Source organism: Canis lupus, chromosome 2 (assembly GCF_011100685.1).
Source record: "Canis lupus familiaris isolate Mischka breed German Shepherd chromosome 2, alternate assembly UU_Cfam_GSD_1.0, whole genome shotgun sequence".
NCBI classification, from domain to species: domain Eukaryota; kingdom Metazoa; phylum Chordata; class Mammalia; order Carnivora; family Canidae; genus Canis; species Canis lupus.
In genome coordinates this window covers 21802227-21820863 of record NC_049223.1, presented here as the reverse complement: position 1 = coordinate 21820863, position 18637 = coordinate 21802227, and the positions used below count along the sequence as shown (strand labels likewise).

Genomic DNA, 18637 nt, shown 5'->3' with positions numbered 1-18637 from the left:
CCTTATACCCCCTCTGAGGGCACCTCTGGAGTCCGTGACGATGTTCAACACTAGCGGGAATATTTACTATTGGAGCTCAAACCTGACAAGATAGCTGAAAGGATTAAGTAGCTCTATGATCAGAAGTTGGCCACCCTGGAAACACACAGTCATCTTCAGTGCCTGACAGCAACTCTTTGGGGGGCTCTCTCCCCCAAGCTGAAATGAAACCGTGGACCCAGAGGGAATGAAAAACATTCTGAAGCCATTTGTGGAAGGATTTACCAGAATAAGCCAGAGACTAAGCTCTAGATCTAGAACACAGGATTCTTGATTTCCATCCTAGCTGAGGATCTCTCAGATAGAAACTGAAGATAATGGAGTGGGCTGCAGGGTCAACCTGTGTGGTCACTCCGGTTGGAACCCAACTGAAGAATTAACAGTGGGGGACCCTGTCTGAGAACAAATCAAGTCTCTATCAGAACAAACGTAGCTCTAGTACCAAGTCAGAGCCACCTGTCAATCTTACCACACCCCAAACCTTCCCTAACCATCTCAGAAGGCCTGCAGGTATTTTCAAAGATCTGGATTTAAGAAACAAAGCTCTTCTATGAGATGGATGATGGAAAATTTGTACTTGCAGGAATTTCCCTTAGAAGTCATCTTCAGGGAGGTAATTCTGCCAGAAGGAAAAAAAAAAAAGAGGGAAGGCTATTTGGAACTTAGGTGCATGAAAAATCTTAAATGTCTTCTCCACAACTGTGTTAGCCACCTAAGCAGGTAACTTTAATTTTTTCCAGTTTCCAGAAATGCAATTTGGATCCAGCTGTTCTTTTGTAAACTAGTCCGTTTTGCACGATCATACTGGTCTCATGACTAAAACTTAAAATGAAAGCTGTGAGATCTCTATGTCTAGGCATGCATGTTGTAAATGGTGACATTTTTCTATCTCTGGATGGTGCTGCCAAAGTTAATTTGTAAAAGTTTTAATTAATTGGCTTATTAAGTTGACTTATTAAACTGTCACAAATACAGAAGCCACATATTTGTCAAATTCATATGATCTAGGATAATCCTAAGTAAAAGCCAGTTCAAGTTTGTAGGTTTAAAGTAGGAATGCCTTTGTTATCAGCATTAAATGTAACATAGAGATACAGCTTTTAGTGATTTGAATTCATGTTATCTCTGTTACCAAACTTGTTAGCAAGGAAGGTACTTTAATGTCTTGAGAAGTTTCATGAATAGCGTAAACGTAATTAAGTGAACAAATACGTATCGGTCATGGTCTCTGGTTCTCACTGGGTAGCAGCTTTCCTTGTCAACAAACCACTGCCAGTTTTGTAGTGAAAAAATTATTTGAGAACACCATCAGGGTGACCCCCCCAGTTTTGTGCGGTCACCTTCCTGGCCCAGTAATCCCAGAGCGCGTACAGTCCTTCCTCTGCGGCGATATGCCTTATCATCTTCACTCCCCAGGACGAGAAGAAAGGACTAATGGTGTCATTAAAATTCCATTAGGAAACTTCTGGAATTTCTCTGGACCAAGATGCTGTGACTGGTCCTTTTGCATCTAGCATCCTATCCTTTTGAAAAGTTTGCTCCCTACAGAATGGTAACTGGCAGATCCACGCATCTGCCTCCTTCCCTGTACTCTGACCCTCCGATTGTCCAATAAGACCTATTAAAATATTGCCACTTACTCTGTTGCCAGAAACATCTGACACAAGTTCAAGAAGCTTATGCTGAACAAGAATACACCTTGGGGGGATCCTTGGGTGGCTCAGCGGTTTAGCGCCTGCCTTCAGCCCAGGGTGTGATCCTGGAGTTCCAGGATCGAGTCCCACATTGGCTCCCTGCATGGAGCCTGCTTCTCCCTCTGCCTCTCTCTCATTCCCGCTCTCTCATGAATAAATAAATAAATAAATAAATAAATAAATAAATAAATAAATAAATAAATAACAAAACAACACACCCTGACCTCCAAGTCCCTTCATGAGTCACGTCCTGGAGAATACTCACACTGCAGGAGATATCAGGTAAAGGACTCCCTCTCCCCTAGGTTGAAAGGAGCTTGCTGCTCACCAATTCCTGCATCTGCCCCTGGATTCATCTGTCCCGATTACAGACTCGGGACCTGAAGGGAGCTGCGAAATCACTGGTGCTCTCAAACTTAAGATCTCTGGTGCCAGCAGCCAATGCATCGGATGGAGCCTGCTCTCCCAAGATGTCGGACCAGGCCTGTATCACTGGTTCTCCTTTACCATGAAATGATGGGCAAAAATTCATCAGACTCCTCCACTTCTGTGTTTTTCTTCCTCTTGTTTGCTCTTTCCTGTTGCTCCTTGACTTGGAAAGACTGTACCCTCCTCTGTACCTCCCAGGCAATTGGCAAGGGAGATAACCTCTCAGACTGCTGGATTTGCCTTTGAAAACTGATCTGTCCATGATGATGGAGGCCCCCCCACCCCCCGCCCCACGACAGTTTATATAAACTTCTTTAAAGTCAGGCTTCCCAGCACCTTGTTTTTATCTTTCTCTGATGATACCTGTATCTGGCATTAGATACAGATACCTCTGCTCACCACAGTACATTGGCATCACCACGTTCTTATGATTATCTAAATCAGATCTACCCCTGATCACAAAGAATTTTCACCAGAAGCAGCACCTGCTTTTGCAAGGAATTTAGAGCCACTCTTTATTTCAAGGTTAGGAGATTGGCTTCCTGAATGTGCCTAAAACCTAACTGACTCTGGGCTTGAACAAGCAAATGTGACATCTATACAAACGAGTCACTGTATTAACAGTGCTGAAGGGACTGTTAGGAATGCCTGGGTGGCTAAATCAGTTAAGCATGTCCTTTGGCTCAGGTCATGATGTCCAGGTCCTGGGATGAGCCCCACGATGGGCTCCCTGCTCAGTAGGGAGTCCACTTCTCCTTCTCCCTCTGCCCCTCCTCCCTGCTCATGCACTCTCTCTCTCTCAAATGAATACAATCTTTAAAACCAACAAAACAATGCTATTTTAGCAGGAGTGGTCTGTGCCCCGACAGGATTCCTCTTTGTCCGGGGTGGTCATCATTCTCCTGGACCTACGAGTGCCCAGACTGGCATATACACAGGCAATATCTCTTTGGTTCTCTCACTGTACCCCTAACTGTCCACAGCCAAACTGAGCCACCTCATTGCTCAACTCTCCTGAATTTACACTGTCAAGTTAGAGGAAACCAGGAAGCATTCACGATCCCTATTTCCCTAGTTTGGAGTGGGTGCAAATGAGGACAGGACCCCAAACTTCGCTTTAATCCATCGAGCCACTGCCAACTCTAATGCTCAGGCCAAAGCCGCCCAGCATAACTCCCTAGATTCTCTACCTAAAATTGTCTTTGATTGTCAGCCAGCCCTTCAGCCTTAGCTGAACAGGACGTATGCGTCATAATCAATCAACACTCAGACTTGGATTAACACTTCTGGGGACGTCGAGGTTCCCATTGGTTACAACAGTTGGACACTGAAAGTCCAATCTGACTCATCTTGACATTTTGATTCATTAAGCTGATTCCCAACAAGATTAGGCTTATGGCTTAAATCTATGCTACAATTGGGTCTTTCTGTCCTGTCATTTTGTGTTGTGATTTTTTTTAACTTACTATGTTATCCTGGTTTTGTAAAAATAACAAACTTGAGAGCATTTCAAAGCCTTGGGGAAGCAAATGTCTCACATGTATACCCTTGACAAAGTCTCCTTGCCTTGACCTGCTGCTTTGACCTAGTGTAAGAAGTTGCTCAAGTGTGGCCTTTTGCTTGCTGCTCTTCCTGAAGCAGCTCTCACCCTGAAAAAGGGGTCCATTCAAGGCATGGTGAAGAAAAAGAAACAATGTGAAGAACCTTCATCAAAAGGCGAAGTCCATCCAAAAAACACTTGGCAACGTGTACTGGGTGACTGCTAGATCAAAAAGGGGAAATATAGACCCAAACTAAGATGGAGTCACTTATGTCCAGGACAAAACGGAGACCATCAATGCAGGTTCTTATAGGAAACATAAGCTATCCTTACACAAATGACGCTCTTCCCATAAATCAGCAAAGGAAAGCCAATTCTGTCCACGCCCTTCTGAACTTCCCTGACCCCTGCCAATATGCATAGTCTGGTTTTTGACGTTCCTGCTTGTTCAAATGGGGCCAATGAAATCCACTTTCCAGTTCCCTCCTCTGGGGCACAAGACACCCGAGGATGGTTTTCCTCGGCTCCAAGGGACTTGGACTCAAGGAAAAAAAAAAAAGGGGAAAATAATGCCTAAACAACATGGTTGATCAGTAATGCTTTCTGCAAAAGATCCTGAGCAAGAGTGGGGAATGTGAAAGGATTTCAATCTAAAATGAAACCAGAGGATAGGAAATTAAAGAGTCTCATGCATGTGCCCTCAGAACTCAGAGACTGATTTTCCATAAATGCCCGACTTAACAGAAGACTGAGACTTACTGCCTAACCAGCGAACATATGCTTAGGATCTCCTCCTGTCCTCCAGCCCATGAATGTGTTTACACTCTGGCTAGACTTCTCCCTCTTTGCACTCTTTGCAAATCCAGGTGGCCCCAAGCCCTCAGCGCCCACCTGTAGCTTGCTACAGCCTGCATTTCCCAAACTGAATTTTTCTGCCATTCCCAAATAAACTCAATTTCCGGTAATTTGAGCTTGCCTCAGTGGGCCTCCTTATTGAGGTTGTTAGACATTATTGGGAACATTCCAGTTAGACAAGATCATTCATTTAAGTGAACCTGAAAGCAAGGTTTGCCAAATGAAACTGGATGAATTACTTTTTTTCACTGGCATGTGGAAGGCTCCAGAAGACTTCATGATTCCAAAATAGCTTCATTAAAAGAGTCACTCCAAGAGGATAATGAAAAATGAAAGAAGAGGAAGCTAAAACCAAAGACGGTCTAAGTAAGACATGGTCTTACTACTTCCCTTTAACCTCTTTTTACTTCTGAGTACTCATGATCTAACTAATCCTCTGAAGTGCCTTTCCACTCTGGAGAGACCACATGGTCGTAAGCAAAAGTCTGCCCTGTTACTGACCCCAAAGGTGGGCCTGCACAGGAGTCCTACTCATAGTTGACGGGACTCTGAGGGGTTTTCTGGTCACCTGCTACTGGTTACTCCATGAAACAGCCAACAGAAAACTACAACTGAAATTCATGGAAAGCCTTGTCCAATTCTGGAAGATACCAGGGCTATACGCTCTACTTCAAGTCCCACTTGCTTAGGAGCCTACCGGAGAGGGCCCAGAAAAAGTGGCAGAAGCTGGCAAAGGAGAGTCGGCTTCCCTGATTTCTTAGGAATTGAGTCTTTTATAAGAACAGAAGTGCAGCGATTCGAGTGGAAGCAATTCAGAGCCGGCCTAGCATTTTTACCAAGCCCCAAACAAACTCTCCCATCTATCTCAATAGGCTCAGAGTTACCGTGAAATTCTGGCCTCAGGACAATAAAACTCCGTCTTGGAGGAACTTGTGCTTCCTCTGTGCCGTCGCGATGTAAGTGTTCTGTATGGTCTTCTCTAGGAACCCAGGTTATTCTTATCAAAAGGGAAAAGGGGGAAAAAAAAAAAGGGAAAAGGAGCCCGGGGAGTGGGGCTGGAAAGGTTATTTTGAAACTAAGCAAATGAAAAATCTTGTCTTCACAAACATGTGAAAAGTTTAAGCCATGTCAGCCTGTCATCTTAACCTTTTGCCAAAAGCACAATTTGGATCCAACCGTTCTTTTTTAAACTGGTGGGTTTTGCATTATTTCCCGGTCTCATAGCTAAAAAATTTAAAACAAAAGCTGTAAGATCTTTGTTTCTATGATTTTGTACATCTGTCCATGCAAGTTACACAGGTGTGAGCTTCTCTCCTCTGGAGGTATTACCAAAATTAATTTGTCAAGAGCTCCATTTAATTGGCTTAAAGACAAACAAGGGCTATACAAATTATGTGTACTCTCAGAATAATAAAAACCCAAATTTCTTTCAAGTTCATGGGATCTAATGTAATCTTAATAAAAGCTAGTTTAAGTTGGTTAGTTTAAATAAAATAGGCATGTCTTTGGAGTTAACAGCATGAAATAGAATACTTCTTTCCTTCCTAGGTTAACTAAAAGTCATATAAGCTCATGTTCTGTTACAGAATTTGTCACCACAAAGATAATCTGATAGCTAATGCTCACGAGACTGAGTAATCTAAAAATTGTTAACAGGATAATTAAATAGATAAAAGTGATAAAGGTTTATAAATGAACTTTTCAATAATTGTTATGCTTATGTTAGGTCTACGTAGAAAATAGTTTCCAAAATCTTTTTGGTAAGTTGAAACCTTAAAGCTACAGTTAAAGGATGGACTTTCCAATGGTATCTAGACAATTTCCAAATAAAATAATGAATTGTTAATTACTGAACACAGATTCATCCACTTCTCACTTCCTTTTACAGAGGGCCTAAAGATATTTGGGTCTCTTAGTAAATAAGTTCTGTGCCATGAGGAAGAATATACTTCTAGAAATCATGAAGTGTCTACATAAGTTTGTCAATCCACAGAAAGTTGGTGTAAACAGTTCACAGTTGCTTTTTAGTTTTTACTAGGAATGAGGAATTCTCATCCCTATGTGTAACTAAAATTAGAAATAATAAAAGGAAACAACTGTGGATGAAGAGTAGGCAAGGGAAATAAAATGACTGGTTCTTCCAGAATGAGGGAAAATAAATAAGGAATAAAATCTGAATGGATCTAAAAAAATTTAAGCGGTTTGTGGGAAAGGGATCTTGGGAAGGGAATGTGATGTGTGGTCAAGCTGGCTAAGATGGGAATGGACTTATTTAAGTTTTTAAATGAGTTTTAATATCAAAAGTACACGGGTGCAAAAACAGAATTTGGTTTTCTGTTAAAAGGACAAAGTTTTCTTGGACTTTTGGTCTGCTTTTGATAAGCAATTATGAAGGATTCTTCACCTTTTAAGGTGAAGAATCCTGCCTGGACAGCAAAGATTTTGTGTCTTAGCAAAATAATTTACCATGCTTCCTGTGGTCTTTATCAAGAAAACTTGGTCTTCTCAATATTAATAGACCCAACTATTTGTTCACGACTACTATTCGCCTTTGTCACTCTGGTTAGGTAGATAATTCTTTCATAAGGATCCGTGATCCTGTCTTCAAACCTGTTGATGTTTTGACAACTTCCCATAACCAACAATGGTGTCTTTCTGACCTGAAAGTAACTTTGAGATTTCCCTAGACTGTCCCTGGAAAATCTCCAAGGATTTGTCTTTCACCTTATAAAAGATGTTACACTAATTAGGTTTACTTGCTATGTTCAATTACATGGGAAGCTTTGTCAAATAAGTGATAAAACGTTCTTAGAGTATTTGTATAGATGTTATTAATATAAATGGTCTTGAAACTGTATGAAGTTTCTAGAAATCTGGTATGTCCTGGTATAATGTTATTCCTAATTCTAGTTATTATCTTTAAATATTGCGTATCATAGAAGTAACCAAATCTCCTTATCAATTCCATTATAATGAATGAACTCAGACCTGAACACTTTTATGTGTTTAGTCATTTACAGCCACTTGTTTGTTTTACTCTGATGATTTTGCAAAACAGACTCATGGAAAACAACCCTACCAAGAATGCTCGACCTCTGACACTACTGCCAAATCATAAGGGGTTGAGCCCTGGCTGCACATTTTATGACCGAGGAAGGCTCCATCTGACTTCTGGTCCAGTGCAAAAGCAGGAGACCTCAAAATCAAATTGCCTAGGAAGAGACACGGGGGACATCCAGGTTGACAGCTTTTTCCCAAGGTGTGGGGTTTCCATTCCTCCTTCCCTCTCTGACCATCCTTCCCAAAGTCTTACTCTGTGAAGGTCTTTGATTCTTTTGTCCACCTCTTTCCTGGCCCGAGAAGACAATGCTCCTGTAGCTCTGCCTGTCTCAGGCTTCTGCCTGACTGCCAATGCTTCAGCTTCTCTGGGCCAAACCCGGCCCCTCTCTCTCAGAGGGGTGAAGAGACCCCAGTCTCTTCCCTGGTGAAGAACCCCAGTCCCAGGCAACTTTGCACCCAAGGTCTGGCCAAAGAAAGGGACACAAGGCAAGGGTAACCATATAAAACCTCCTGTGGGATCTACAGACTGAGTTTTACTGGCCTCCAAGGCTGCCCTCCTCTGAGCCCTAAGCCCATTCAGTTGGGAATGAGAAGGAAGCATTCATAATTCAAAGTTCACTTCCCTTGCCAGATCCTACGCGCACCCCAGATAGAAGTGCAAGCGAGGCTGCACTTGGGGAACTCTCCTTCACCCTTGCAGCTGGTGCAGAATCGACTGCTAGAGCAAGAGCTGCGCCTCACAAGTTCCTAGGCTCCCTGCCAAAGTCGTTCTGATGATCGGAGAGCCCTCGGTTATCTTTGAGCGCAGGCTGTGCCGCGGCCAACAGCACTTGCTGCTCTTGGACAGATGCTTCTGGGGAAGCCGAGACTCCCCTACACACGATCAGTATGCAAGCCAGCTGGCTAAGAAAGGGACTCCTTCAGTGGGGTCTTGGACATATGTCTGGGTCCTGGGGACCATGGCTCTGAAGTACCCTCTAGACAGTGGGTGTTATTCTGCTCTAATAATGACTCAGTGATGCACGTTTTCCTCTCAAAAGCTTTAAACCACCCAGCAAAGCCTCTCTCTAAGAACAGAATTTGAGAAAAGGAACAAAGAGAAAGACCAACATGAAGAATGAACCTGTGAATACCAGGCAGAGATTCAGCAAAAAAACAAAAACAACAAAAACAAAACCATAGGAACTGTTAAAAACCAGAAAATAGGCCTGAAATGGAGTCATTGATGCTAAGACCCATTTCACCAAACTGAGATCTGACTTAATGAGTATCAGATCTTCCAGAAATGGAGTCTTAAACCCGTCAGTCACCTGGTCAGCCCGAGTTAGGTCATGGGCCTGATAGACCCCTGTCATGCCCTAAAGAAAAGTGACTTTGTGCCTTGTTCCTGCTCCCTTCTGCCTGTAAAAGTCTCATTAGCTCCTCTGAGCTTCCTTTGACCTGCCGGATTAGATGCTGCCCAATTCATGAATTGGTGAATAAAGCCAATAGTGTCTTTCAGATTTATTTCCTCAGTTGAATTTTGTTTTTTGAACACCATCTTCCTCTGGAAGGCTAAGCCCCTGTTTTCCTAATCCTTCATCAGCCAACTCGGGGGACTTTCAACAAAAACTGTTCCAGGTCTCTCACCTAATTTGTTCAGGATCTTGGCATACCCTACTTTTTAAGGGAGAAATCTGGCTCTTTCTCTATAGCAAAGTGAAGCTTTTTGCTGTTTACTGAACACCTCTGCCTGTTGCTGAATCTTTTTGCCCCTGGAATGGCCTCTCCACACCCCTACCTGCCTCCTCAACCCCACGCCAGGCTGTGGAAGCCAGGTTCTAGAGGTGTCTCCCTGAAGCCAGAGTCCTCCTACTCCTCTTGGGATGCTGTAAAGTTTCAGAGTAGTTAATACAGAAGTCCTGCACTTCTTTACTCTCCTTGTATGGCTCCTGTTCAATTTTTCAAGTTGCAGATTTGAACTTGAACTCTGGTCTCAAGCATGGTTCGGGTAACATAGTCAGGGTTCCATTTTTTGGCTGAGTAAGCTTACAACTTGTTTCCACTTCTGAATGGTATCCTTATCTTTTTAGCTGACTCTTGAAATGCTATTTAAATTTCATCTGCCAGTTAGATCCTGGTCCCCAGGAGCCACAACCAGACCAGGTGTTAAGCCCACTGTAGCAGTCCTTCGCAAATTTGAAGGTGCATTTGATTCACCCAGGGATCTCATTAAAATGCAGATTCAAATTCAGGAGGCCCAGGAGTCTGGCCTTCCAACAAGCTCCCAGGCGATGATGATTGCAAAGCTCCTGCATGGACCACACTTTGAAAAGCAGGGCATTTGGCAGAGTATACGTCTGTCCCTGCTGGATAAAATCATGGTTGATCTTCAGGGGACTAGGTCAACTCGGTGTGCTTTAGGTGCTTTGAAATGTAAACTGCAGGATGCTCTTCTTTCCATGGACTAAACCATGGTCACTAAGCCAGTGTGTACGCAGAATCTGGAAAAGGCTAAAACATACTCTGAGGTCCTTTCTGCGGAGCAGCATTGGGAATATCTACCATCTGATGTAAAGACATACATATAAACAGAGCTCCACACGTATCCAGAAATAAGACATAAAAGTAACAGCTCCCACACCATTCAGAAGTTTCCTTCTGGAAATTACGAAATGGGCAGGGGGCACACATGCAGCACGTCTGAGATCACACAAACTCATGAGCAGTGAAGGGGGGAGGGCTAGGAGAACCAAACATTCCCTTACGGTACCTCTATTCATCAGTGCTTTGGTGAGTTGGAGACTCAGACCCATCCATAATGGGTGAGTTTTCTGTTGCTTCTCTGAACAAAGGAAAGCAGAAGAAGGAAGAGAAGAGAGGTCATGTTAAAGAGAGGAACTGACACAGACATGATTAGTAGCTTATTAATAACGCTGGAGAGATCAGCTGACTCTACACCCAGGCGTTAGTGACAGAGCGTATCAGCATGCAGGACTTTCACCCCCACGAGTGACTCAAAGGCCTCCTCAGTTCTGTGAGGCAGGCAGGCTTTGGCACTTTTTACCCATTTCTCATTTCCTAATCTCAGAGAAGAGTTACTGGTTGTTAATGATCATTCACCTCCACCTGATAAAGGTTCGCTTCGAGGACCAAAATTGTCTCCAGTTTGTTCCCAATCTGTCCTGAGTCCTGACTAGCTCTGTGGTCAAATGCAGGCTTTGAGGTCAGCTCAAGGGTGTGGGCGTTTGAGGCATGTTCACCAGTTTCAGGCCTGCTGTCAGGTGGTCGAATCAGGGGAGACCGGGCATGGTCCAGAAAATGTGGACGATCCAGACAGCCTGCCACCTGAAGTTCCTTCTTTGGGTGGAATGGTTTGTCCCCTGGGGGGGGTGCCATCTATACAGCCGACCAGGCCTTTTCTGAGTTCTTCTCAGTGAAACTCTGGGGCCCAAGGCCTGAAGTAGCTGCCGGACCACACAATATGGAGCTGGTGTGTGGCTGCTACGTAAGGAAGGGTTAGGATGGTCTAGAATAAGGACAGGGGTGGGTAGCTGCTGCCCAAAAGACAGAGCAAGGAGTGGGAGTGGACAGGAGATCCCTGCACTTGGGACTATGGGTTCTCCTGATTCAAAGGGAGTAGGAGGCAGCTGGGGGTATTGCTCCGGCCAGTCAGACTGGGGCAGGCTTCAGAATCCCCGGAGACCTTGTTCAAACCCACCTGCCCAGCCCCACCCCCGCGTTTCTCGTGCAGTAGGTCATGGCTGGGCCCCAGAGTCTGCATTTCTAACAAGATGCTCCTCCTGGGAGCAGGGCACAGATGCTCCTGCTGCTGGTCTGGGGACAGCACTCAAAGGATCACTTGCCTGGTGGAAAAAGACAAGACTCTGGACGATCAGAGAACGCAGCTTCTTCCAGCTGGATTTTCTGAGCCTCCTCTACAAAACCAAAGGGTCTGTGTATTGCCCCTGCGAGGCTGCAGTGAGGAGTACGTGAACTCATCCACGTTAGAAAAAGCTCCCAGCCTCTGGGTACACAGCAAGCAGTCAATAACCATTAGCACCCCTTCACTTCTGTCAAACACTAAGGCTCCGTTAAAGCCTGGCTTAAAATCACCACAAATGAACAAAAACCAAAAGCTCTGTCAAGCACGGGAGCCTGAAATGTCAGTGGAGCCAATCCGGGTCCTGTTGTTTGGCGATGGTCCCACTCACACAGAGCTGTCCCATTTCCCAGACATCCCCACTGGTGCTCCAGCAAACTGGGAAGTGAGTAAAGCTGGAATAAGGGACCCCTCGATCCTTCACCCAATGGCCACTGACGGAACGTAACATCCAGTTGGAGGTGACGTCCCAGGAGCAGAGGCAGGGATCGTGAGGACAGCAGCTGTCTCTGCTGGACTCCAGGAGCCAGAACATCCTAACTGTCCACGAGATCAGAATGCTCTAGGCCTGCCGCGAAAGCTATAAAAGGACCCGAATTTTGGTCTCGTCCTTCTGCTGTGGACCACTTCCTATGGTTCTCAGAGGACCTGCACCCAATCCCCTTTGTTTGGTGAGAACAAGCAGGTGGCCAGGACAGAGACGGGCTCTGAGCCTCCTGTCCTCTTCCCTCAGAAACATCCTGACTGCAGGACGGGACACGCCGAGGCACTTGATGCTCGGATCCTCTCTCCCCTCTCCCTTCTCGCCTGGCCCTTTGAGGCGGTCTGATGGAATCTGAATCCACTCAAATGCTGCCTGGAACTGTGACCACGGAAGTGCAGTCTGACTTCGGGCACCCACCTGCCCCCACGTTCCTGGGACCGCCGCCAGCGCTGAGCGAGAGCCAAGAGAACCGCCCGTCTAAAGGGACAGCGAGGGAAAGCAACCACGTGGGTGGGAACCGTGTGCACACAGCTTCTTCGGGAAGGAGGCAGCTTCCCAAGAACACACACTCATGATGCTTCTGCTGATAAACCCTCCTGTCACTAGGATCTTATCCTTATTACATCCTTCCTAACAAGTAATGCTAAGGATCATTCTAGAGCCGGTAAGGAGGATGGAAGGCCTGAAAAGGGGACTCACCCAGTCTGCCAGGTTAGGATGTGGTGGGGACTGCTCGGGGGCGTCGCTCCAATTTCACTTGACGGTGTTGAGCTTCTCTGGCTTTGAGGTAAGGCAGCTGCAGAGAGGTGACGCAGAAAAGACAGGGGTCAGACGCAGGGCAGGTGAAGGAGCTGAGCTTCCTTCCAGAAATGCCGGTAGGACGCCGCAGCAGGGCCACAGCGGGGAGATACCCGTCCCTCCCCACCGCGTTTGGCCATTTCCATTTTCTCTCCCCAAAGCATGCAGCTCCACTCTGAGTCAAGCTGACCTGGGGATCCTCGGTCCCTGCTCTGCACTAGCAGGTGGCCAGAGGGGTGGCGACAGCCGCCACTGCGGCAGAGACTCTGAAGGCCCCTGAGCTCTGCGGGAGACCTGGGCGGGGCTGAGCCAGAGAGCCCCTTTCTCTGGCCACCAGGGAGAGAGGCCTCCAGGCATCTTCAGATGTGGCCCTGGTGTCAAAAATCGTGCTATGAACAGAGAACTTCCAGAAAGGTGCTCAGTACTTGGTCTCTTTGTCATTTTAGGCTTATGATCGACCACCTGGGGACACTTCCAAAGGTGCAGGGCTTTTATGGAACAGCTCATCCAAAGCCGACTACTAGGGGTTTAACGATGTGGGTAGGATTTTTCTAGCTGGGAAAATTCAGTAGCAAGTAAAGCTGCTTGAATGCGTCCTCTGCTTTCCCGGGAAGGATCAGTAAACCTGAGAAACAGCTTCTTAAAATCTGTCCTCTCACGTGTTCCTAGAGAGTTGCTGAGTCTGTCGGTGAGGCCAATCTGTAGGCAGGGCTGCAACGGCGACAGAACAGAAGCACCCCTGCGCCCGCCGGCCAGCTGCGGCTCCTGATGCCGTGAGGGAGGCTCCTGCTCTTTGGTTCGGGTGATGCGTTCATCCGTTCCTTTCAAGGTCCCCCTGGGAAGTCCAGGGCACAATTCTCTGGGCTTATGAGACCGAGGAGGGACACGGAGAAGGCTCTAGGACCTCAAGTCCATGGTTGTCTCATGGTTGCCCAAATCACTTTTAGTCTCATACCTGGAACCTGTCATTTGGCCAGTGGGCCACAGTAAGGGAGTCGACGGGGACGAAAGGCAGGGGCCCAGAGGTCTGGTGCACCCGGGCAGCCAGCCCGTCCTGCCTCTTTGTCCCATTCATTTCAGGTCCCTCCAGTTCCTCAGAGGTGAACCCCCTTTTCTGCCCTCCCCCCAGTCTTGACCTTCACCTAACTTTCTCCCGTCTCAGGTAAGGCCCTGACTCAGAGTTCCTTCTGTTTGCTACTCATGTTATTCTTCTATTCTTAAAAAGCATTTTACTGGGGGATCCCTGGGTGGCTCAGCGGTTTAGCGCCTGTCTTTGGCCCTGGGTGTGAACCTGGAGTCCCGGGATCGAGTCCCATGTCGGGCTCCCTGCATGGAGCCTGCTTCTCCCTCTGCCTGGGTCTCTGCCTCTGTGTGTGTGTGTCTCATGAGTAAATAAAAAAAAAAAAAAATCTTTAAAAAAAAGATCATTTTACTGGGGTGCCTGAGTGGCTCGGTCAGTTAAGTATCTGCCTTTGGTGCAGGTCGTGGTCTCAGGGTCCTGGGATGGAGCCCCACATCCGGCTCCCTGCTTCTCCCTCTCCCTCTCCCTCTGGCCCCTCCTCCCACTTATGCTCTCTTTCTCCCACATAAACAAAATCTTTAAAAGTAAAAAATAAATAAATAAATAAATAAAAATAAAACGAATAAAAATCATTTTATTACGTCTGAACATCCTCCCCTTCCTTTCCTACGGTCACGTCTGAGCTCCTGGCCGCTGGTTCCCCCTCCGTGCGCCTGCTGAGAGCCCTGCGGGTCACCTCTGTCACCACTGCTGTTTCCCAGAGAGGGACTGGAAAGGGGAAGTGGCTCCGGAGCAAAGGGCGGTGGTGTGCATTTTCACTCTTACATCCTGGCGCCCGCTCACTACTCAGCACGCGGCGAAAAGGTGGCCCCCTTAATTAGGTGAGCAAAGTGTGAAGAGGCGGCGGTGTCAGGGACCCGAAAGCACCCCCAGCACCCTGCACAGATTGCTCCCGGCCCCTCCCAACGCCACCGCGATGGGACCTGGGCGCAGCTGGGGCCCCGCGCCCCGAGGTCCCGAGGTCCCCGCCGGGCGCCCCGACCTCGCGGGCCGAGCCGAGGGGGGCGCCGTGGCCCGCGCTGCCCCGCCCGGGGGCTCCCGGCGCTCACCTGACGTGGCCTTGCACATCTGGGGCATGCGGGTGACCCTGCTGTGCGCCACGAAGGTGCTCTGGGAGGAGGTGCTGTACTGGGAGCCGCTGTCCGAGGACGTGGAGCTGGTGTGCGACAGGCGGCTGTGCTCGCGGTGCGCGGCGGCCGAGCGCTGGTACCACTGGCGCAGCTCGTCCGACACGGCGGCGCGGCCCTTGTCGTGCGCGGCCTCGCGGCCCAGCGACGGAGTCCGCAGGATCTGCGAGCGCGACGGCGTCAGGCGGCCCGGGTCGCCCTCGTCGCCGCCGCGCCAGCTCTCCCTGAACAGGCCGCCCGCCGTGTAGGAGCTGGACGTCTTGAACTGCGCCTTGACGCTGTAGTGGCCCTCCTGGTCGCTCTCCAGGCTGCGCACCACCACGGGCGTGGCGCCGCCCTCCACGTACAGCGGGTACTCCTTGATGCGGTACTGCGAGCTGGGCTGGCTCTGGCTGTGCAGGTACACGCCGCCGCCCGCGCCGCGCGCCGCCAGGTTGGGCATGCTGCCCGAGTTCGCCGCCCCCAGCGCGCCCGCCGCCCGCTGCCGCTGCCGCTGCCGCGCGCGCGCCTTGGACGGCGAGTCCTCGGCCAGCGTGGAGTAGTTGGCGTTCATCTGCGCCGGGTAGTAGTGCTCGGAGCTCGAGTGGCTGGTGCAGGACGAGCAGTCGTCCATGGGGTCCGAGCCGTTGCTGCTGCGAGTCCGTGGGGTGTAGAAGTCGGGGCTCCCCGTGTCGTTCTCCGAGCCCAGGAGCTTGCCCTGGGACTCCAAGCTGGAGCTCCGGTGCCTAAAGTGCAGGGCGAGGCTGTGCAGCCGCGTGGGGCTGAGGTCCACCGACCTGCGGGGAGACGGCGCGGCGCGGCGCGTGGGTGGGGGGGCCCCGGGGGCCCCGAGACCCGGAGACCCGGAGGGGCGGCGCTGCCCGGGAGCCCGCGTGCGGCCTGCTGTCGCCACCAGAACACGGGGGGCGGGGGGGCGGGGGGGTCCGCCTGGCCGCGACCGGGGGCCCGACACAACACCGCACCCACCGAAGGGTGTCCCCGAAAACGCGCGCCAGTAGGGCCCCGGGGGGCTCGGCGATGGCGCATCCGCCTTGGGCTCAGGCTGTGATCCCGGGGTCCTGGGATCCCCGCGGGGAGCCCGCTTCTCCCTCTGCCTGGGTCTCTGCCTCTCTGGGTCTCTCATGAATTGATAAAAATCTTCAAAAAAAGGGATCCCTGGGTGGCGCAGCGGTTTGGCGCCTGCCTTTGGCCCAGGGCGCGATCCTGGAGACCCGGGATCGAATCCCACATCAGGCTCCCGGTGCATGGAGCCTGCTTCTCCCTCTGCCTATGTCTCTGCCTCTCTGTGTGTGTGTGTGTGTGTGAGTATCATAAATAAAAAATAAAAAAAAAAATAATAAAAAAAAAAAACCAGACACCAGTAGCCTGGCCTGTTTTTTAATGCTGGAAAGGGATTCTGGAGAACCACAAGAATCCTACTCTGGTATTGTCTCAAATCAGGTGAAATGCCCCCCCCCCCTTTTTTTTTGTAGATCATAAAAAACAGTCCCGCAGAGGGCACTTCACAGCATTCACCAAATACTATTATGAAACTCACATAAAATGGATTTCCATTCCCCTGAAACTCTAAAAAGGAAGGCGGCTAGAACACGAGTACTTCACAATGACTGATGCAACTACTTAACAGCCCCCTGCTTCTCTATAATCCCCCCCACCAGTCCCCACTCCAAACATCCACCTGGGTCATGGTGGGGGGTGGGGACAGTGCTTAGACACCCGTGAAAGTCAGGGCAGCCCCCCTGGCCAAGGCCCGGAGGAGGGGAGTTCCTGCTGTCACTCATGGTAGAACAGAGTCCACAGACAGGGGCACCCCAGGACTCGGGCCTCAGTTTCCTCCCTGGTCCTACCTCCTCCTGGCCTCCTGGGAATAGGCCAAGTGCACGCCTGCCTCTGACGCTCTCTGATCCTGCTGTTGCCTGATAACAGCCTCCGAACTTGCCACCCCATCCATTCTGGTCTCTGCTCAAATGTCCCTGATGCTTCCACCTAACAGAGTCTGTCTTTCCACAGTGTGGCCCCTGCCCTGTTCATTTTTATTTTTTTTCCTCTGTACTTATTATCACTTGACATATATTGTTCTTTCTCATGACTCCCTCCACCAAAACACTCGGCTGACAGCTTTGTCCACTGCTCTAGCCTCGCCGGTGGTACCTGGCACCTCAGAGCACTTGATAAGTATGTGTTGCATGAAAGGGTGAAGGGGACAGCCTTGCCTGCAGAACCCAATCTTATCCTATATAAATCCATGCTTTGAGCCAGTCCTGTGCAATCACAGTTTTTGATAAAACAGAATGACAGCTTTGGTGTGGGCTCTTTTCAGAAAATGAAGGTGTGATTCACAGCCTCACTTTTGCCTGTTCCTTTTGCCCTTCAATGGTTTCACACCTTGAGGCATTAAAAAATCCAGGATAGGGATCCCTGGGTGGCGCAGCGGTTTAGCGCCTGCCTTTGGCCCAGGGCGCGATCCTGGAGACCCAGGATCGAATCCCACATCGGGCTCCTGGTGCATGGAGCCTGCTTCTCCCTCTGCCTGTGTCTCTGCCTCTCTCTCTCTCTGTGTGACTATCATAAATAAATAAAAATTAAAAAAAAAAAATCCAGGATAAACTGAGGCACCGGTGGGAAGATACATGAGGACGACAGAGTGAAGATCTCCTGGTTCCAGAGGCCTCCCTGCTACCTGGCTGGCCCGGCCTGCCTTCGCCTTGGTTAGGAAAGCTCCCTCTGTGGGGGGCGCCTGGCTGGCTCTGTGAGTTCAAGCCCCACATTTGGTGTAGAGATTGCTTAAATACACAAACTTCCAACAAATCTTTAAAATTTAAAAAAAAAGGGTGGCCCCAGTGGCGCAGTGGCTTAGCGCCGCCTGCAGCCTGAGGTGTGATCCTGGAGACCCGGGATCGAGTCCCACATGGGGCTCCCTGCATGGAGCCTGCTTCTCCCTCTGCCTGTGTCTCTGCCTCTCTTTCTCTCTGTGTCTCTCATGAATAAATAAATAAAATCTTAAAAAAAAACATAAAAATTATTAAAAAAATAAATAAATAAAATTCTAAAAAAAAAGGAGGGGGGGGAAGCTCACTCCGTGCCCGCTGCCTCCAGAAGCCTGGGGGTTCTCCAGGCGTTTCTTGGTGCTCACCGGACACGGACACCAGGATAAGAACAGGTCTCACCTAACGTGGGCTTCCGCTGCTGGCTGGGGTTTCCATCCTGCTTCGATTTAACGGGAACCCACCCCACTAGCTCCCCAGTCCTTTGGGCCAGTCGGGGGCCTGGACGTCCGGTCCAGGGAGGGAGGTGGCCCAACGGCCTGGTGTGGGGGGACTCACCTCGTGGAATGAACGTAGTGGGGACTCCGGACCCGCAGGTCTGGTGTGGACGGCATGCTGGACTGGGAGTTCCAGTGCGGGAGGCTGCGGATGGGGCTGTTCTGCAGGGAGCTGCTGCCCCCTCCGGCTTCGGCGCAGCTCCCCGTGCTGGGAAAGCGTTTGTGGCTGCTGCAAACCAGAGGACACCGGGCTGGTCACCGCCGGACGAAACCGGCCCTCTTCCCCGGGGACAGCCCGCCTCTCCCTCGGGTTCCTGCGGGGCTACTCAGCGTCACCCCCGGAGCCGGGCGCGGGGCATGCCCGATCCCAGGGTGGCGGGAGACCACAGCCTCATCAGCCTGTCCC

The 18637-nt window shown here is 49.4% G+C and overlaps 1 protein-coding gene across 13 annotated transcripts in view; it reads right to left on the bottom strand.

Annotated features, from left to right (window-relative positions):
* The window catches only part of FRMD4A (FERM domain containing 4A), a 736083-nt gene that overhangs the window by 6869 nt on the left and 710577 nt on the right, over positions 1-18637 (bottom strand). For 10 of the 13 annotated variants that reach the window (XM_038530061.1, XM_038530064.1, XM_038530066.1 and 7 more), the window contains 3 exons: positions 18293-18460; positions 14892-15745; positions 12663-12759 (listed from right to left, as the gene is read on the bottom strand). In XM_038530061.1, the coding sequence (XP_038385989.1) occupies positions 12663-12759; positions 14892-15745; positions 18293-18460 (1119 nt within the window). Of the gene's footprint in view, positions 1-10369; positions 10442-12662; positions 12760-14891; positions 15746-18292; positions 18461-18637 lie in introns of all 13 variants that reach the window. The other 3 variants (XM_038530069.1, XM_038530062.1, XM_038530063.1) reach the window with 2 other exon arrangements.